This window comes from Fusarium proliferatum (assembly GCF_900067095.1).
Source record: "Fusarium proliferatum ET1 genome assembly, contig: FPRO_scaffold004, whole genome shotgun sequence".
NCBI lineage: Eukaryota > Fungi > Ascomycota > Sordariomycetes > Hypocreales > Nectriaceae > Fusarium > Fusarium proliferatum.
The window spans coordinates 3,837,885-3,857,912 of record NW_022194793.1 but is presented as its reverse complement, the minus strand read 5'-3'; the positions used below and the strand labels follow the sequence as shown (position 1 = coordinate 3,857,912).

The 20,028-nt window shown below is 49.1% G+C and overlaps 9 protein-coding genes across 9 annotated transcripts; 5 read left to right on the top strand and 4 right to left on the bottom strand.

Moving 5' to 3' along the window:
* Positions 1–104: 104 nt before the first annotated feature.
* Positions 105–1,990, top strand: FPRO_05460 (putative hydrolase, CocE/NonD family; the record flags this gene model as incomplete). The annotated part of the gene is made up of 3 exons (XM_031231080.1): positions 105–301; positions 353–1,855; positions 1,909–1,990. 3 exons carry the CDS (start codon positions 105–107, stop codon positions 1,988–1,990), a joined length of 1,782 nt encoding a protein of 593 aa, XP_031081153.1.
* A 42-nt stretch (positions 1,991–2,032) lies between these two features.
* Positions 2,033–5,151, bottom strand: FPRO_05459 (uncharacterized protein; the record flags this gene model as incomplete). Its single annotated transcript, XM_031231079.1, has 2 exons — positions 2,033–3,164; positions 3,215–5,151. 2 exons carry the CDS (start codon positions 5,149–5,151, stop codon positions 2,033–2,035), a joined length of 3,069 nt encoding a protein of 1,022 aa, XP_031081152.1.
* Positions 5,152–5,732: 581 nt separating this feature from the next.
* FPRO_05458 (uncharacterized protein) lies at positions 5,733–7,440 on the bottom strand (the record flags this gene model as incomplete). The annotated part of the gene is made up of 3 exons (XM_031231078.1): positions 5,733–7,083; positions 7,163–7,238; positions 7,296–7,440. 3 exons carry the CDS (start codon positions 7,438–7,440, stop codon positions 5,733–5,735), a joined length of 1,572 nt encoding a protein of 523 aa, XP_031081151.1.
* Positions 7,441–8,379: 939 nt separating this feature from the next.
* FPRO_05457 (related to OrfH, unknown gene in trichothecene gene cluster) lies at positions 8,380–10,205 on the top strand (the record flags this gene model as incomplete). Its single annotated transcript, XM_031231077.1, has 4 exons — positions 8,380–8,482; positions 8,532–8,718; positions 8,774–8,923; positions 8,981–10,205. 4 exons carry the CDS (start codon positions 8,380–8,382, stop codon positions 10,203–10,205), a joined length of 1,665 nt encoding a protein of 554 aa, XP_031081150.1.
* A 505-nt stretch (positions 10,206–10,710) lies between these two features.
* On the top strand, positions 10,711–11,785 carry FPRO_05456 (putative glucosamine-6-phosphate deaminase; the record flags this gene model as incomplete). The annotated part of the gene is made up of 3 exons (XM_031231076.1): positions 10,711–10,774; positions 10,846–11,540; positions 11,594–11,785. The coding sequence occupies 3 exons, from the start codon at positions 10,711–10,713 to the stop codon at positions 11,783–11,785; spliced, it is 951 nt and encodes a 316-aa protein (XP_031081149.1).
* A 212-nt stretch (positions 11,786–11,997) lies between these two features.
* FPRO_05455 (uncharacterized protein) lies at positions 11,998–13,666 on the bottom strand (the record flags this gene model as incomplete). The annotated part of the gene is made up of 4 exons (XM_031231075.1): positions 11,998–12,017; positions 12,085–13,061; positions 13,118–13,502; positions 13,585–13,666. The coding sequence occupies 4 exons, from the start codon at positions 13,664–13,666 to the stop codon at positions 11,998–12,000; spliced, it is 1,464 nt and encodes a 487-aa protein (XP_031081148.1).
* Positions 13,667–14,041: 375 nt separating this feature from the next.
* On the top strand, positions 14,042–15,711 carry FPRO_05454 (putative glucokinase; the record flags this gene model as incomplete). The annotated part of the gene is made up of 2 exons (XM_031231074.1): positions 14,042–14,159; positions 14,213–15,711. The coding sequence occupies 2 exons, from the start codon at positions 14,042–14,044 to the stop codon at positions 15,709–15,711; spliced, it is 1,617 nt and encodes a 538-aa protein (XP_031081147.1).
* Positions 15,712–15,924: 213 nt separating this feature from the next.
* FPRO_05453 (uncharacterized protein) lies at positions 15,925–16,691 on the bottom strand (the record flags this gene model as incomplete). The annotated part of the gene is made up of 2 exons (XM_031231073.1): positions 15,925–16,436; positions 16,532–16,691. 2 exons carry the CDS (start codon positions 16,689–16,691, stop codon positions 15,925–15,927), a joined length of 672 nt encoding a protein of 223 aa, XP_031081146.1.
* A 1,077-nt stretch (positions 16,692–17,768) lies between these two features.
* Positions 17,769–19,315, top strand: FPRO_05452 (putative CYB2-L-lactate dehydrogenase (cytochrome b2); the record flags this gene model as incomplete). Its single annotated transcript, XM_031231071.1, has 3 exons — positions 17,769–17,895; positions 17,953–19,104; positions 19,155–19,315. The coding sequence occupies 3 exons, from the start codon at positions 17,769–17,771 to the stop codon at positions 19,313–19,315; spliced, it is 1,440 nt and encodes a 479-aa protein (XP_031081145.1).
* Between the last annotated feature and the right edge of the window lie 713 nt (positions 19,316–20,028).

Here is a 20,028-nt window from a genome sequence, read left to right as displayed (position 1 = left end):
TGCTGCCTTCTCATTACTATTGCTTTGTGTCAAGTCTTGAAACAATATCAATCTCGCTATTTGCAGTATTACAAAGCCCAGCCAACCCTGACGGAGTTGCAAATATGCCTAATGTTATTCGAGACATTCGTACCGTGGATACGGAGTCTTTCCCCTACATTTTTGAACGGGACGTCTCAATTCAGCTCAAAAGCAACGACCAGACTGTCGCGAGAGCCAATGTGTACCGCCCCCGGAATATCGAACGCGCTCCTGTCTTGGTCACCTACGGTCCGTATGGCAAGGATATTCCCTATGAAGAGTAAGTTTGATATCGGTTGTTTAGGAGTGTATCTAATTCCCAGTCCTCAAGCTTCTTGAAGCATTCATTCGACGAGATTAACCCGAAACACAAATCTGCTCACTCTTCATTTGAGACTCCCGATCCTGGCTTCTGGACCAACGAAGGATATGCTGTCCTTCGGGTCGACGAGGTAGGCTTGGGCCAGTCGCCAGGCCTCTTAGACACTATGTCGCAAAACACCACGGATGCCTTTTATGAAGTTATTGAGTGGGCAGCGGAACAACCCTGGTCTAATGGCAAGGTTGGCCTGATAGGTATCAGCTATTTTGCCGGAACCCAATGGCGCGTTGCTTCTCGCCGACCCAGAGGCCTAGCTTGTATTGTCCCATATGAGGGCATGGCTGATTACTACCGCGACCGTAGTCGTCAGGGTGGAATCGCGGCCATGCGGTTCCTCGAATTCTGGTTCAACAGACAGTGTAAGAGTAACCAATATGGCTTGCCCGGAAAGGCCAGTAGGAAATGGGGCCCTGATACTATTGAGGGCGACCTGAGCGAGGAGGAGCTGCTTGCTAATCGACGGGACCAAGCTGAGGATAATGCCGCTCATCTCTTCCGCGATGATCCGTATTACGCTTCCAGGGAGTACAATCTCGAGGATATCGAGGTACCTATCCTATCCGTCGGTAACTGGGGCAATACCGCTGTCCATCTGCGTGGCAACATTCTTGGTTACCTATTCGCCGGGTCGCGGTACAAGTTCCTCAGATTAGGCGTAGGCCGTCACGATTTGCCGTTTTATGAAGACGAAGAGGTAAACAAGCAAAAGAGTTTCCTCAGTGCTTTCCTCAAAGGCGATGATTACGCAGGCTGGACAACGGGCCAACAACCACCAATCGACTTGGTAGTTCGCAAGGGCAACGTTGGTTATAACGACCCCGAGGCTGAGAAGGCTGGATACACACGACGCACCGAGAACGAGTGGCCATTAGCTCGGACCAGGTACACAAATTACTACCTCCACAGAGACGGGACCATGTCAACTGAGTCTGAAGCTACCCAAGTCGAACAGCCTGTTGGTCGCCTGTCGTATGAGGCCCTCGGTACCCCTGAAGATCCGCGGTTCGTCGAATTCAGCACGTCCCCCTTCGCGAAGGAGACCGAGATCACCGGACATATTGTTGCTCACCTCAACGTCTCGGCCACACCTCATCTGGGCAAGTCGGCTCCACGAGATATTGACCTGTTCCTGACCCTGCGTCACTTGGATGCTGATAACAAGGAGATCTTTTACACGGGTACCATTGGAAACCCTGTTCCTCTCGTGAAAGGTTGGCAGCGTGTTAGTCTCCGCAAGATCAACACGGCGCACCGTCGTCATCGCGAATGGCTCCCCCATCGGGACTATTTCTCGACCGACGTCCAGCCTGTCATTCCTGGCGAGGTATATGGTGTCGACGTCGAGGTATGGCCCACAAACGTGGTTGTTGAACCTGGTTCGCGCCTCGTCCTCGAGGTTGCCAGTGGTGATACACCTGGTGTTGGCATATTTGTTCACGATGGAGCCGAAAGGTAAGTCTTTGTTTCTTCTTTATATCTAAGTTTGCTGACCATGGTTCTCATAGGACTGAGGAGCGGTTTGGAGGAATGAATCACATTCATTTTGCACCACATTACCAGAACTATGTTACTTTACCTATTGTTTAAACTTGGTTTGAAGTTTTCTTAAATTTAGATTCGTCCTTTAGTTTAGATACTCTCTAGTACAAATCCGTATGACTCAGGCTTAACCTTGACCAGCAAATCGTCCCTCACACCAGGTCCACATGTCGCGCTACCGACACCAGCGACCCTTGGACTTAGGTTAAGAAGCGTAGCGTCTTCGCGGACTAGGTCACAAGGATGCTTTGCATTCTCGATAGTCTGATCTGACAGACGGCCACCAGTCCAGTTGAAGGTCGTAGCATCAAGCCTGGAAGCTCTTATTCCGCGACCTTCTGCATCCACAAGCCGCACCCAACGCGTATCCATTCTGTTTCCATTCCCTTGGGGCACATCATACGGAACTTCGAGGTCATCAACAGCCGAAGACCAGATTCCAATAGCTTGTGAATGTTTCTTATCGGGATAAGATTCGCCTGGACCTCTACCGAACCACGAAGCTTGACCGAGGCTCTTGGGCAGTCTGATGTTCAGACCAACTCGAGGGACGTCGACTGGGAAGACTCCCTTGGGTTTGAGATCCAGATTCATCGAAAAGACGCCCTGTGAGGATATGTGGTAGACAGTGTAAATGTCGTATCCCCATCCCAAAACCGGAGGCGCAAAGTATGTCCTGGTCTCGATACTGACACCAGAGCCGTCTGCCCCGTTCTCAACCTTGAACGATCTCAGCTGAGAAGTCATTCGATGAACACCATAGTCCTTCCATACTCTGACTGCACTATCCTTATCGTTGTCTGTTGGCGCGCGCCAGAAGCATGGATAAATTGCCGCGCGAGTGTCTGGATCAACTTCCAGAAGATCTGATCCGCGAGACCATTTAGTGACGTATCCTCGTACACGATCGAAGTGAACTTCCCAATCTGAGCCAGATACTTCGACCTTGGTTCGAGTTTCGACAACCTTGACACTTCCGGAAGCTGATAGACTGGCAGGAATACTGGGTTGTCTCTCGGTGGAGATCTTTTGCTGGAACCATGCGATTTCATGTGAAGCTGGTGCCCACGCGGTAGACTCCTTGAGAGTAAAAGAGAGACTCAGGAACACTTCTTCTTCATGATCCGAGTACTTAGTCAGGTCGGCGGGGAGAGAAAGCTCTACTGTTTCCCACGGTCGGACGCTTGGCACTTCGAGGGTGCCCGACTCGAGCAAGGACGGCCTAGTCATCATCGATTAGCTTGTTCTCATCATAGTTTTGGTTTTACTTACTTATCACCATACGCCTTAATGGCATACTTAGCCTCTAAATGGTCAAGGCTGATAAAGTCATACTCATTTGTGATAAACACCTTGCCATCCTCGTACTTGAAGTTGATAGGCTGGAATACTCTCTTCAGCTCAATCAGACCTGGGGTTGGTTTATGCTCGCTGTTGCAGAGGCCATCCATGACAAACGTAGAATCGTTTGGCTGGTCACCAAAGTCGCCTCCATATGCATAGTAGCCGTCTTTGTGCAAGAGGCCGTGGTTGGCCCATTCCCAGATGAAACCACCCTGAAGGCGTTTATACTTACGGAATGCGTCCTGATAGTCATCTAAACCTCCAGGGCCATTACCCATAGCATGAGCGTATTCGCAAAGAATCACAGGCTTCTCCCACTGCCCATCCTTGATGCCATCGATCTCGACATGTCTCTTGAGCCGGTCTTGATCAGGATACATGTAGGAGTACATGTCAGTCTCTTGTGCTTTGATGTCGCCTTCGTAGTGGATAAGTCGGTCGTCGATACTTCGTGCATACTCGATCATCGCGACGTGGTTGACACCGTAGAAGGACTCGTTACCAAGGGACCATGAGAAGATGCAAGGATGGTTCTTGTCCCTCTGCACCATCTGCACCATCCTGTCGAGGTAAGATTCGCGCCATTCGGGGTTATCAGAGGTGAACTGGGCTGCTTTGGGGAAGAACTCTTCCTTGCTTCCCTCATAATCCAGATACGGAGCAGGCGTGACGTGCTGGGTGACAACGTCATAGAAACCATGGCACTCTAGGTCAGCTTCATCCATGACCCAGAATCCCAGCTCATCAGCCAAGTCATACAGCCAGGGCTGGCCAGGATAATGACTTGTTCGGAGGGCATTGATGTTGTGCTGTTTCATGAGCAACAGATCTTGTTTGAGAAACTCATATGGGACAGCCCTTCCATGGATCGGATGGTGATCATGTCTGTTCGTGCCCCGAAGAAGGATTGGAGAGCCGTTGACTGTGATGAGGCCATCTTTCAGTTCGACCTTGCGGAAGCCAACATTCTGTGAAATTGACTGGACCGTGTCTCCTCCTTGTGCTTGGAGTGAGATCTCGAGCTGGTAGAGGTAAGGGCTTTCGGCAGTCCATTTCTTGGGCTTTGAAACGGGGATTTCAAACTTGACTGTGTTGTCAACAACCGTCTTGCGTGTTGAGCTTACTTCGACCCCGGAATCTCGAAGAATTAGCAGGAGATCGAGAGTGGAAGGTTCAGGTTTGTCCAAGGTGACATCGACCTGGAGAACAGCATTCTCATAGTTCTCATCAAGGTTTGTCTTGACAAAGAAGTCTTCAATCCTTGACTGTCCAGGAAGTGCCAGTAAAGTCACATCGCGGAAGATACCCGACAGCCACCACTGGTCTTGGTCCTCGATGTATGACGCCTCACACCATTGATAGACTCTCACTACCAATTCGTTGTCATTTTCTTTCTTGGCGATGCCTGTGATGTCGAATTCGGCAGCATTGCGACTACCTTGTGAATATCCGACAAAGGTGCCATTCAGCCAGACGTGATACGCGCTGTCAACGCCATCAAAACGCAGTCTGAGTTGGGATGTGCTGTCCCATTCAGCGGGAACCTTGAAGTGCCGCCGATAGGTCCCCGTGGGGTTCTCAGTTGGTATGTAAGGAGGGTTTGACGGAAACGGGAATTGGACATTGGTGTAGTGCGGATGGCCATGTCCTTGCAGTTGCCAATGGCCTGGGACATTGATCGCTGACCAAGTCCCTTCAGAGCTTCCGTTCTTTGGGGGATATTCTGAAGCTTCCAAGGGCGTTGGGGCATATTGGAAGTCCCATGTTCCATTGAGGAGGAGATGTGTAGGAGGCAACCAGTAGGCTCTGGGAGTAAGCCTGTTCCTCTGTATCACCTCGAGATTTTCGTAATCTGGCTTGTCCATGATTGGAATGATAACAGATCAATTGAACGCTGATGAAATGGAAACCGAGGCTCGGTTGTATGCGCATTGAGAAGCTATGGGGTCCTAGACACACTAATAAAACCAGAAGCCTGCTATGAACTTCAGTGATGACACTCGGTGGACTGATTGAGGGGTCGATAAGATGAAAGTCTCCACTTTCGCCGAAAAAAGCCGGCGAACCGAACAATGACTCGGGCGAGGTGCGAGAAACCCCTCATCTGTGAAGCTAGCATCAACACTGTAGGTTAGGCGACCCGGTGTTGAGAAAGTCAACATGATGAATTCAGCATGGGTTTGCTTTGTGACCAATTCCTACTCTCTTGGAATTTGCTTCTGGTATTGGATATCTAACTTCAAATCAGCCACGATTTAGATATAATTGTCCATATCGGTTTCTAAGAGCTCGAGTGGCTTGGAACATCATGTAGATACTGACCGAGCACGATTTCATAAATTGACACGACTGACCTATTACTATGTAAAGAGTATTCTTTTGACTAAAGACTCATTTGAATCTACTGTGCCTTGTATTATTACATAATCAGATCGCCCTACTCTTCCTATATGGATCCTCGCTTCTCAGTCTCAATAACTTGAACGGTTTTCTCCGTGTTCTTAAGAACCTCTCCGACAAGTTTGTCTCCCATCTCAGGACCATCAAGCACCAATGCTGTCTCCTCCAGGCTCAGACCACGTGTCTCAACAAACAGAAAGTAGACGACAAGAGCCTCTACAGCCAGCCAGACGTCGTAAGTAATATAGTACTTCCAGCCCGAGTTCGTGACACCAATTGGGTTGGCGTATTGGTTGAAGATCAGAGCGCAGGCCACAAACAGGTTGTACAAGACAAGACCTCTTGCACGAAGGTTGAAAGGAAGGATTTCAACAACATAAGTGACTTGCAGAACACCCCAACCGGCCGTGAAGAAGACATTAAAGAGGAAGATCATGGCAAGAACACCCTTGGCTATGCCGCTTGGGCCTCCAGTTCCATCTTCATTGAGGTCTGTTGACATCTCGTAGGTCGCTTCGAGAGCTGTCCAGACAACATAGGTTGCCAAGGAACCAAGAGTCGAGAAAAGGAATAAGGCGCGGCGAGGAATGCGGTTGACAAGCAGGGAGAACACAACACCCCAGAACAATCCCCAGACGGTAAGCAACGCGTTGATGAGTGTTTGTGTCTCCTGGGATCGGTAACCAATTGAGTTAAGGATCAGGGTCAAGTAGTAGCTGATGAGGCCGTTACCACTCCACTGACTGAAAAAGCCGACAGCGAGAATGATGAAGAAACGATGGCGATTACCCTTGGTCTTGAAGAAAGAAAGGTAGCTGGTAGAGTTCATAGCGTCATTCTCCAAGCGGATGGCAGTTCGGATCTCCTCCATCTCGACAGCCACTGCTGGATTGCTGCTGTCTCCGTTGGCGTGATACTTGATAAGAAGCTTCTCGGCCTCAGGTTCACGCTCTTGAGCAACCAGCCATCGAGGAGACTCGTCGATGAGGAAGCATAGACCAAGCTGCAGAAAGCTGGACAGTGCCTGGAGGATGGAAGGAATGCGCCAAGCCCAGTCGCTGTTGATTCTGAAGGTGCCGTAGGTAATCCAAGCTGCAGAGAGAGCACCAAGACCCCAAAGAGTGTTGTAGATAGAAACCATGGGCGCTCTCTGAGTGGGATACGCCAATTCCATAATCAGAACAGGGGCAGCTGTGATGTTCAAGGCCAGGCCGAAACCGAGAATACCTCGAGCAGCGATGAACATGCCCGTGTTCTGGGCTCCACCTTGGAGACCAACTCCGAGAAGCATGATAGTCGCTCCAACAACAAGGCCAGGGCGACGACCGTATTTATCGCAGAACCAGGCACAAAATGGCAAGGCTGCGAGTTGACCAATGTTCTGAATTGCGTTCAAACTGGAGTGGGTCATGTCAGTTATGGAGCCAAGAGACTTGACAAGGCGCCAAGTTTTAAGCCTCAACGGTCAACACTTACATGGCGAGTTTGTTGGCATCGGGATTGTTGAAGGATGCTTTCCACGTATCCAAGCTCTGCAATCCATTCATCATACCTGACAAAGTGGTGAGTAAATATGAGCTGACACAAATTAATCAGGCTGAGCACTTACTTCCATCATAACCAGTGGCATAGCTGGAGATGAGCGAAAGACAGAGAATCGCATTGAGTTTGAGGATGCCCTTGTTGGTCAGCCAGCCAAACCAGCCAGCGGCCAACTGGTCGTCGAGGGCAAGAGAAGCCTGTGCTTGAACCATTGTGATGCTTTTGATGAGACGAGGGTTTAGCTGGAGACATGCAGAGTGAGAGAGGGGAGAGGCAAGGTAGCATTATCTACCATCTGAGCCCGATGCCGTATCTCTTGTGGGCCGGTGTTCCCCGCGACGTTGCTATTATCAGACCCCCATGGGGGCAAGCTAGCTTAGTCTCCATAGTGCACGCGACCATGATAGACAAGGATGGAAGTGATTAGCATCGGAGAGTCCACCGGACTTTGCCGGAGCCAATCTCGAGCTCGTTTTCTAGCCTGCGAGGTTAGTCTTATCATCTGATCAGGGTCCAACCAAGCACTCGGGGCCGAAATTCCACGCGAAAATAAGTCCCTCGTTTAGGGGAACGAGGTTAGAGTTTGGACTTTGCATGTTCTGGCCGTGTCATTGAAACAGCCAGACCTCATTCATTGACAAGCTAGCATACCTAGATGCATCCTCTTAACTACAGCATAACTACAGCAGTACAAAAGAAACATCTCTGCAAGAAATGAGTACATTCTAAAAAAGATAAAAAAGAAGAAGAAAAATAAACGGAACAATTGCGCATCAATTCCGTATTTATCCACTCAAATCCAAAGATTATTGAACCTGCATGAACTTTTGCAGCCCCAGCTTTCGATGGGGCCGCTATCTAGTGTGGAGTGACCGGTTCATCAGCTGTTCTCTAGCCTGATTGATCCAGTCTAGACAACGAAAGGGCAGGGCCAGAATGCGGAGAAGTTCCCAAGAGGGCCAAAACCGCCGGTGCCATTCGCCGGTTTTGCCCATCCCATTCCCAAGGGTCTGGGAAACGATCTGGGGAAAGGCGCTGTTGATCCGGAGTCATGTTAAGAGGGGCTGATTGTCCACTCATTTCTCTCTGTCTTTCAGGTCACAGGCCCGTCATTTGTTTCTGTCGTATCGCTTCACTTTGAGATATTCAACATGGGTCTTCTTTCACTCGCTACCACTTTCTTGGCCTTTGGCTCTGCGGCTTCTGCAGCGAGCCTGGCTAAGCGTAACAGCAATAGCCAGAAGCTCACACCAGGTTTGTTTCAAGTTTCTTCTTGTGAAACTTGTGTTGACAAAGTCTACAGCTGCGCAGAGCCTGTTCGATTACTCTATGCAGGTATCGGATTCCCGATATGACTCGAGCTACGGTTATGTCTGGTACCAGGACAATGGCCAATGGTCTGTCCGCTTTACGGCCTGGCACATTCCAGGACTTCTGCATCGCGCCAAGGGCGATGATGTAAAGACTGCTGTCAAGGCTATTGAAAATGTGTAAGTCAGACTCTCACCAGACTCATCAGAATCACTTGACTGACTTGGCTACCAGCTTGGCAAACCAGCTGAATAGTGACTTCGACTCAGCTTGGTACGGCACTTTCAAGCTCTCGCCAGATGAGCCTGACCCTACCCCTAACGGACCTCTGTACCCTCCTAGTATCTATGGTACTTATGATCCCAACTGGAGAGAATTTGTCGGGTAAGTAACAGCAATTCCTTGCTGGTGATGGACTTTCGGATGCTAACCTTTTGCCAGTACCCAGCTTATCCAAGTTGTCGAGGAATTCGGCCACCTTCTGCCAGCTGGCCTTGAATCTCGCATCGAAGATGCTCTTGAGGCAGCTGCGATTGGAGGAATGCGTCGCAACGGATCTTTCCCGTTGGATGACAACCTGATTCTTGGGTACTCCAACCCAGGCATCATGCGAGCTCTCACCACTGGCTGGGTCGGAAAACGCAAGAACAACAAAGTCCTCATCAACTTTGCCAAGGAGCAGGGCAACGACCTCCTCAAGCTTTTCAAGCGTTGCGGGAATGCACTGTCCGAGTACAATGCACCCAACTACTACGGCATTGACATCTGGGCTCTTGCGGCCAACATTGCTTACGGTCCCAAGGATGCTCCCATGACCAAGAACTCAGTCTTCATCCTGCAGGAGTTGTGGAAAGACGTTGCTGCTCACTACAATCCTTATCTCGGCAACATGGTTGGACCATACGATCGTGCCTACAGTCGTGATGCCACCACTCACTCCCAGATTCTTTCCATGGTTCTCTGGGGTGTTTACGGACGCGGTGTTGGCGGCCAACCTCCTCTTGGCGAAGCCGATCTCCTCTACGATATCGCCCAAGGTGCTGCCCTTGCTCTTGTCATGGATGTTATCGCGCCCACTATCTCCAAGGACGCTCAGGCCATCATCAAGTCCAAGGGCAAGTGGAAGGGTACACGGTTCATCAAGAAGACCATCTACGAGGAGCTTGACTCGAGCAACCCCCGCCACGTTACCTCTTGGCTCAGCGCTGAGCTCATGATTGGCGGCCAGACCGTCAACGAGACCGTCAACAGAGGCAACCAGTATGTCCCAGCCATCGTGCAGTGGGCTTCTGATCCTTCTCACAAGCCTTACCCCTACATGGGCTTCTTCTCGCTCTACCCCAGCGCCTCAACCTTGAACGCCAAGGCCGAAGCAAACAAGTTGACTGTGTCTTACCCCAACACTACTCAGGACGGATCCAATATCTTTACTTTTGCTTTGACTGGTATTCCTCCTTCTTGGACTCTTGGCGGCAAGAACGTTGTCAAGGGCCTTGAGAAGCTGCCATGCCTTGATGTTAATGTTACTGCACCGGGATTGGTGAAGCAGGATGTCGTTTATGGAGCTACACTGAGAGATCACTGGATTTACAACATCTCGTATGCGGTGCCTGAGGGATTCAAGGGTACTCCTAGCGTCACTTTGGACATGACTTATACATGCTAGATTGACAAGGGGCAGGGTGCAACCCTGAGTAATGGGGTTAATATGTTTCTGTCAGAGATTCTTAGTAGTGTAACATAGCTTGTGTCAATAAAGAGGAGTTCGGAAATTTAGAGTTCATCTAATTCGGTTCGCGACTCATGTTCCAAGGGGGATTAGTTTTGTGGCGTTTGGTAGTTGGCCGCATTCTTAACATTTGCCGATAAGGAGCTAACTTGAAGTTGTTAGTGTCCCAAACCCAAGGGACCGGAACCGGAGAATGGCCGTAGTATCCCGGTTCAGTAGCTGCCGCGAAACTCTGTTTGGCTCGGTCTACGCACCGGCAAAGTTCGGGCTTCTCCCTTGCTTCTATCAAGGCCGAATGACACAATAGATAGTTTGGCACGTTGATAGAGGAAGATTGTATAAGATATAGTTACCAGTTAAGGAGAGATCAAAATCTAGACTTTGTGCAAGTTGCAATTACCAAGTGATTACTATTGTTCGAATACCTATCCACATTTCCAAGATGCGTCTCGTAATCCGCGAAGGCCCCCAAGAGGCATCTCAATACATCTCTGACTACATCATCAGTAAGCCTTGCCTGATTATTTAAGTCTCCAGCCTAGATTAGACAAGATATGCTGATACTGCGATAATTCAGACCGCATTCGTGCTTTCAATCCTACATCCGAAAAGCCATTCGTCCTTGGCCTTCCCACCGGAAGCAGCCCTCTCCATATATACAATGACTTGATCAAAGCATACAAAGCTTCCAAGATATCTTTCCAACATGTCGTGACATTTAACATGGACGAATACGTCGGTTTACCCCGCGAACATCCCGAATCATACTACTCCTTCATGCACCACAATCTCTTCAAACACATCGATATCCAACCCGAGAATATTCATCTGCTCAATGGGAATGCCCCTGACCTCTTCGCCGAGTGCTCAGCCTACGAAGATAAGATCAAGTCGTTCGGTGGTATTGAGCTCTTCCTTGGAGGTATAGGAACAGACGGTCATATCGCTTTCAACGAGCCAGGTTCCAGTCTTGTCAGCCGAACTCGAATCAAGTCTCTTGCATATGAGACCCGGATTGCGAATGCGAGATTTTTTGACAATGATATCGAGGCAGTGCCTGACATGGCCTTGACTGTTGGGGTGCAGACTGTCATGGATGCACGAGAAGTCGTCATCATTGCTACTGGGGCCTCAAAAGCCATTGCCATCCAACAAGCAGTTGAGGGTGGAGTCAGCCACCTCTGCACACTCTCGTGCCTCCAATTACATCCAAAGAGCATGGTGGTGGTGGACAGAGATGCTACCCTCGAGTTGAAGGTGAAGACAGTGAACGTAAGTACACTCACTACCCATGAAGTATCCATCAACAAGACTGACGAGTATAGTATTTCTACGGAGTCGAGAAGACTATCAGACAAAGGGAGGTCTCGGGCCACCTTCCTCCATCGCCTACACTAACAGCTGATGGGGACGAAGACGGTGATCTGAAGCCTGATAACATGGCATCACGAATAGCGCCCACCATGAGGGTTCGGTCTGTGACGTTCCCTGTTGGAATGGGAGGTCAAATTTCTTAGATAGATCAGTAGTTTTATTTATCCAGGAAATTGTATCTGCTGTAAATTTACTTGATCAAATAGTTGCCATGAGTAATCAAACGTAGGGTCCATAACTGTAGGATGACCGGGCTGCACGTAGGTGAAATCGGGCGTGCTGATATCTTGGAGGCTGTCCTCTAGTCGGGCAATCAGTTTATCGCAAAGACTAGGCTTGGGTTCGTTCTTTTGTTTCAATATATCGAGGTGCAGCCTGATGTTTCTCATATCTAAAAAAGCGGTTAGTGCTTGACTCGAACATGTATGTCGATAAACCTTACCATCTATCTCCCCCACTCCTCCTTGTAACCCTTGCAGAACGATCAAAGCCGCCCAGGTTATCATGATCAAGTCCCAGTTTGCCCAAATGGAGTCATCATGCTGGTGAAGCTTTAGTGTCGCCCTCGCTGACAGGAGTAACTCTTCCTGCTCATTTGACGTTATGCTATGAGCCCAAAGATTGCCGCTTCGGGCAGGATGGTAGATTGATAGCACAAGCAATCGATGGAGGACGTACTGGCGGAGAACCAACTTGCTGCTTTGGTCATCGGGTTCTGTCATCTTGCCCTTGAACTCCTGAAGCCAGTCATCTAGTTGCTTCGCCCAATCTTTGATGAGGATCCCATCAATGGCAGTGAAACTTGTGGCTGATCCATGGTAGCTCAGACTAGATTCCTGAAAACAAGACCAGATAGTTGGTAGTCTTCGCCCAGTAAAGTGGCTCAGGCCCGTATGCATCATCCGGGAAAGCTTGTATAACTGATCTAGGGGTGACATGCGTAGGATTGGAAGTGGCGCTTCAATGGGAATCACTGGGCACGACAGATAAATCGATGAGTGCTCCAGGTCAACGATTTGAATGCCGCTGAACAGTTTGCGCCATTCTCTTGACGTGTCGTCAACATGAGCAGGGCAATAGTCCAGCATTAGTCGGTAGCCAATGGCAATCCAATTTCCAGTTTCCTTTATGTTGCCCTCTGTCAGTAACCCAGCGAGAACTATACCGAGGACAGTCTGGAAGGCCCATTCCTCTTGGGAGACAGTTGACTCTCGAGGTGTCCCAATCTCACTGCTGGGAATGCTCAGCTGAGCGATGGCGTTGCATAAAACTGTGAAGAATTGGGGAGCAATTTCTAGCACGTCTGGTGGCCCACGACTGCTTGAACAGTAGAGAATGGATGCCAGTAAGATTGGTTGAGGCGTTGAAAATGTCTGTTTATCGGGCATGAAATGCAGCCCTGGCATCCTGTCATGAAAGCTGGAATAATTACACGTTAGTAATGACTCCCTACAAGGGAAAGCAAGGAAACGTACGAGGACCAGAGCGACTCAATAATATCACGTTGCCATATCGATGGTGGCACGGCTGGGGAACACCGCTGTAAGAGTACAATTGCATTCCAGAGTGGTCCATCGGGTACTGGCTCTGGTGACTGTTCTGAAACTCCAGAGAACATTCCCACCGCACCAAAGTCCATATCACCATCTGCTACGATGGACAGTCTCTCCTCGACAACCTTTAACCGAGATAAGACGTTGTTCTTGAAATCTAGATCCAGAGTCCCCGAGAGCGAGGGCAACTGGGCTGCATTCGCTCTGGGCACAAATACACAAGGAAGTCCTGCTCGACGACATCGACGACATGCTGCTTCGTTGCTACCCTGGAGGACGCATTTCATCTTCTGCTTCCGGCAGTTGACTTGGCAGCTTAATCAGCATTCGATGTGTCTTGGGATCGTCTGGTGCCCAATAGGTAGGCCCAGAGACAAGGGGGTACCCACTGCAAGCTTTGCGGGCCTTGAGTGCTGAAGCCTCATCTGGGGCGTCGCGGTCCAGAGGACGGGAATCTTCGCCGAATGTCATGGTCGAGTGTCAGAGTGGATGTGCGTGGATGTGTGCTCTGCTGTGCTCAGTGGATGTGCATATGCAGAGTGGACGAAGCAAGAAATGTGCGGGGAGCGAGAGAACGGCGAAGTGACCGATATTTCCCTGGTGTCTTATCAAGCTAGTCATCCCTGATCTAGTACGAATGTGGCTACTCGATCCGGCGTTGGCCGCCTCCGGGCCGAACTTTGCCGTTGAGCCTGGCAATGGGATTGCACCATTCTGGTCAATGCGGATTGAGCTGACTGCGGAATTATTAACAGTTTTGGTATTAGTCTTTGGCCTTGCCTCTACAATGCGTACCGTACTCATTGTTTCCATCTTTACGTATTCTTTTGCCTGTCTTGCTTTGCCATGTTGGAGGATGGCTTAGGGGACAGCCAGCAGGCAACTGTTCAATCGGTTGCCCAAGAGTTCGAGGTTGGAAGCGTGAAAATACAGGAGATAACGAAGTACTTTGTCAAGCAGATAAGTATGGTGTTGTGTCTTGCTATCTCGAGTATATCTACTGACCCAACCTATCAGAAAATGGTTTGAAAGACAAGCATGCTTATCAGATACCATCCTTCGTCACCCATATTCCAAGCGGCCGAGAGAAGGGCCTTTTCCTTGCAGTCGACCTTGGCGGTACGAACTGTCGCGTGTGCGCTGTTACACTTCATGGCGACTCGACTTTTGATGTGTTTCAGAAGAAGCACCTCGTCCCTCATGATATCCGAGTACACTCAAGTCACAAACCTCTGTTCAATTTCATCGCCCTGAAGATCGAAGATCTCCTTCGTGAGCATAATAGTATTGTGGCTGGTGAGACTCCAGAGGCCTCCTTCAATCTTGGCTTCACGTTCAGCTTCACTTGTGAACAGACTTCCATCTCTAGCGGTACCCTCGTCCACTGGGACAAAGGGTGGGATATTCCAAGCACTCTGGGTCAAGATCCTTGCGCATTACTACAGGAGGCGATTGACGATATCTCATTACCAGTGCGAGTTCGCGTTCTGGCCAACGATGCAGTCGGAACGCTACTCACTAGAGCATATACCTCGAAAATAAAGAACTCTACCTTGGCGTCTATAATCCTCGGGACCGGCACGAATGCTGCGTATATTGAGCAGCTGCCAAACATCCAGAGACTCGAACTTGACACAGCGGCCGATTCCAATAGTCACGGGATCATGGTGATCAATACGGAATGGGGATCATGGGACGATGGGCTGAAGGTTCTTCCTCAAACACGATTCGACAAACTCGTTGACGAGTCTTCTTCAGATCCTGGATGCGGTCTTCTCGAGAAGATGGTCTCTGGCATGTATCTCGGAGAGCTACTACGCTTGTCGCTCTTGGATCTGATGCGCAGCAATGCATTAGACATGTCATTCCCGGACGGAAGCCCTGTTTACATACAGATGGGGGTCGACAGTGCATTTTTGTCCAAGATTGCAGAGTCGACACCAGAGAATTCGCTGTCCGCTTTGTCCTATATCACCGACACTCTAGCAGCAACAGGTGTGACATCGAGGGACTTGCAGACTATCCAGATGTTGGCTACTGTAATCGTGAAGCGATCTGCTCGATTAGTAGGCGCCGGTCTTGCAGCAATCCTCATTCAGTCTGGCAGGCTTGATACTTCAGGCATGTCTCAGAAGACAGGCCTGGGAGCTCATACCCATCAAATACACGAGAAGTCGACATCAGCGAAGACTGGCAGCCGGTGGAACGCCTTTACACAATTTATGCGACGCATGTTTGGCTGTATACGCCCGGAGGAGCCTTTGGCGACATCGACAAGCGGATCGTCATATGGCTCGAAAGACACACTCGAGACTTCGGAACTGACAGATGGGGTGATGGATATTGCGGTCGATGGCTCACTTTTCGAATTCCATACTGCTTTCGAGAGCTTCATGCGTACTGCTCTGCGTGACGTTGAAGCAATTGGGAAGGCTAATGAAGCAAGGATAAAAATAGAGCTTACAAGAGATGGTTCTGGGACTGGTGCAGCACTCATAGCTGCTGCAGCAGCGTAGCATATGCATATTGATATAGAAAGTTAATTAGATCTTGATGACAGAAATTCATAACGTTGGTACTTTTAATAACTAAGATCCTGGGGAAGCCTACACCCTCTCTTTAAGAGCTGTATCTGCACAGAGTTTTTTGTTGTTGCGCAACCCAGAGAGAACGCCCATATACATACTTACATGGATGAACTCAACTGACACCATAACCACAGTGTGCCTCTATTTTGCAGGCTTCAGAACAAAGTTATCGAGCTTGAGTGTCAACTTCCCGTTGCCTTTACCCGTCTCCTGACCTGGCACAAACCAATTGATGGCCAATGTACATTTGCCAACATTGATGTTATAGGGCAGTTTCATCGAGAGGTCCACCCACTGATTCGCCTTGTGTGTTCCTTGCTTCACAGGATAGCCAAGTGAACTGTTGAACGAATTGGGTCCAAAGGCCAGTGTTCCTACTTGTCCTTGGCCAGCGGGATCGTAGACCCAGATGTTCATACCAGGTATACGTGGATCCAGACCTTGAGCTGCACCCTTGGGGAGGTACATGGACCATGACAGCTGGTACTTTCCAAACTTGCAGTTGGTGAAGTTCTGCTTAAGTGTGCTGTAGCCATATTCATTCTGTGTCGTGGCAATGCCAGCGATCTGGAGAGCCTTGTCGCTCTTGTAGCCAGGAGTCACAAGCTTCTGGCTGGTGAGCTTCGGATAGTACGGAGCATAGACCCATGGTTCTGGCTCATGTTAGTGGGTTATCCATTGGCAAGTGAATTTGGTGGTGGTAGAGGAGAGTCTGAGAATTATATCGCTGGTGGCTGAATGGACTTACTGATAGATTTTGACTCGAAGCCGGGGTTCTGGAGCATGTTTGAAGGATTGGTGCAAGCTCGCTTATCGAGAGACGAAAAGAGGGAGCTTAAAACACCCGAGGGTGCAGCAAGAGTTGAGGCAACAAAGGCCAGCGAGTAGAGAAGCTGTATCTTGACCATTGTGACGAATCGAGGATTCAGATTTCGGGTTCTGTCTAATCAGAATCTCTCAATGGGAAAAACAATCTTGCAGACAACACCGTCTTTATAACAATTACCGTTGGGCATTGTTATTAATTTAGTCAGGCATGTGAGCTCATGTTTTTCTCGTGGCTTTGGTCTCGGTCTGTTTGGGCGTTGATCGAGACCTTCAGGGCGTTCAGCTAATTCAGATAGTGACATGTAGTTACACAAGCTATTGACTGCTAGCTCATCTTGCATGCCAGTTCAGGAACTTCAGCTTTCCACCATCTGACTATTATTTTGTGCTAGTTGACGTTAATTGCAGAAAGAGTTAGTGTTCTCCAAAATGATTAGTTGATTGGTGGGCCGGAGATCCGCTATGGATAAGAGGAATCATGCTAAGATAAGGGTCGCTGGAAAATTCGGATTATAGATTTCCCGGCAATATGTTCTGTCGTCAGGCCAGCCAGGATATTTATTATTTGCATCAGTAACATTTGCTCATTTCTTAGTTCTCTACTACAAGTTGTCGACATTGATATTAATATGGGTCAGAGTTATGTTCTGGCTTTATTACTTTGTTTTCTATGATGGTAGTTCCAGGAGTCTGTGTCCGTTTTGCCAGCATCTTCCGGCCGTTAATGAAACGTAACGATCCAAAAGGTCATGGCAGCAGTGACAAACCAATGCAGTAAATAAATACTGAACCCAATTTGCCTAAAAAGTCTCCAAGCTAATTAAGAGCCGATAACTATGACATTTCAGAATATGCCAGTCTATTTGCCGAAGGATAGAAGGCTACAGCTGATTTAGTTAAAATAATTAAAAGCTCCCGGGTAGTATCCGAGAGGAACAAGACTTGACCTCGGATGAAACCCGAGCCAAATGCGGGGTGCAGCAGATCCACCAATCGGAACTCAGATATATGGTTTCCGGGGCACTTGGATCTTGGAATTCCGTCTGCGATTGGTAATTCTGATACCTTAAATACGTTGTGAGATGACCTTTTGCACGACAGAGTAGGACGTTTCTTTTACTTACTGCATTGATATCAAAAGTAAATCAACTCCAGCCATGTCGAGAGAGTTTTCAGAGGAGGATATCGCCGTGCATAACAAACCGGATGACTTATGGCTTGCAATCAATGATAATGTCTACGACTTTACGGATTTTGCGCCAGATCACCCAGGAGGCGTTGAGAGTGAGTTGTCATCATCTTTCTGCCATTGCTGCATGTCCATTAGCTAACACGGGAAAGTCATCTACCAATATGCCGGCAAGGATGCGAGTGACGAATATAACAGTTTCCACGCGCCTTCACTTGTACAAAAAGCCCTAGATGCCAAATATCATCTCGGATCCCTCAAAGTGTCCAAAAGCAACAAGAAGAAGCAATTGGAGTCCAATGGGCAAGCAACGAGCAAACCAAGGAATCCCAATGAGAGACCTCCTCTTCGCGACGTAATCAACTTGCACGACTTTGAGAACGTAGCATCAACAGCCCTGGCAAAGAAGGAATACGCGTACATCAGTGGAGGAGCGAACGATAACCTCACCCGTGACGCAAACGCCTCATTTCTCGGACGGATCTGGCTACGGCCGGCAGTCATGAGAGACGTCCGAACAGTCAACACTACAACTGAGCTATTTGGGTGCAATCTCCAGTTGCCAGTATACATCTCACCAACTGGTGCAGCATTGACTGGCGGTGAACAAGGGGAACTCGCACTAGCCAAAGGAGCAGCAAAGACGGGCATCATCCAGACACTGGCGACACCCTCATCCTTCCCGCATGAAGATGTTCTTAACGTCACGCCCGAACGAGCCTTTTTCCAGTTATATGTGAACAAGAACCGGAAGCTGTCAGAAGACCTGCTGAAAAAGGTCACACAAACCGGCAAGATCAAGGCACTCTTCGTCACAGCAGATTTACCCGTCGTGTCCAAGCGAGAAGCTGACGAGAGGGTTAAAAGCGAGAACGCCGGACCAGGGGAAGATTGGAAAGGATCGGGGCTCGCGCGTCAGACGGGCTCGTTCATTGATCCATCTCTGAATTGGGACGATATCACTTGGCTCCGTGCTCAGGTCGACGTACCGATTCTTATCAAGGGGATTCAGAGATGGGAAGATGCTAAATTGGCTGTGCAGCACGATGTACAAGGTATTGTTCTCAGCAATCACGGAGGCCGCGCAGCAGACACAGCTCCTCCAGCAATTTTGCTACTCTTGGAACTTCATAAGAATTGCCCTGAAGTGTTCAATAAGCTGGTGGTGCTGGTCGATGGTGGATTTAGAAGAGGCTCTGATGTTCTCAAAGCCATCTGCCTTGGTGCATCAGCTGTTGGCCTTGGAAGACCCTTTGCATACTCAGTAGGCTACGGCGAAGATGGCGTTGTACACGCCGTCAACAGTAAGTCATCATCACATCTAGCCCAAATGACCTTACTAACACTCTCCAAGTTTTACGAGATGAGCTGGAAACCGCGATGCGTCTTTGTGGCTTGACGGACTTGGCAGATGCTAGCCCCGACTATGTAAACACTTCGGATGTAGATCATCTTGTCCGCGTTGGAGGACATCCTTACGCCCGAAAAGTGCGGAGACGCGGTTCTAGGCTTTGATGATGAGGTCACAGACAGAATAGAGCGTGTGAATAGCCGTGCGGGCATCGACATTCCGTGAAGTGGGCATGATATTTTCGGCAACTTGACGATCGATTGCTGTACCGACTCGGCATAAATGGCGTGGCTAAGTTGATGAGGTTACAATATCGGTACAGAAGAGGATTGGGTGCTGAGAAGAATGAGGGGAATGGGTTATATTAGATCTGGGGGATCAATATCTGTGCTTAGTTTGCATTTTGCCACCGGGTAAAATACGTAAAATGAAGGAGGCTTGTCAAGTTCAATGCCGAATTAATTGACAATCTACCTGGAAGCTGACTGTTTATTAGTGATGTCTCTCTGTGGATCTGGCTGTGGAGCTACGGCTCGAGCGAGTAACCATTTCCGAAAGGATGAAACCGGTCCCAGTTTAACCGCCTGCACTGCAATGCCGGAGGAACAATGCCCGGATCATCGAATAAAGTCAAAGCTGAAGCTCAGAATGGCAACATGTCATAACCAGTCTCCGCATTGTCGAACCACGTGGTGCGGATGCCGGAGTTCCAGATCAGGGCCCGGCTGTTATCAGCTGCCCTGTATCGATGACCCCCCCCTCTGAAATCACCCGTCGAATCATGGGTTATTCCGTCCGTTTGTGGTTTAATTGCTAGGGGCACAGGGGGTCGCGAATTTAGCCTGAAAACACATAGCAGCGTTTCAGGGCAGGGCAT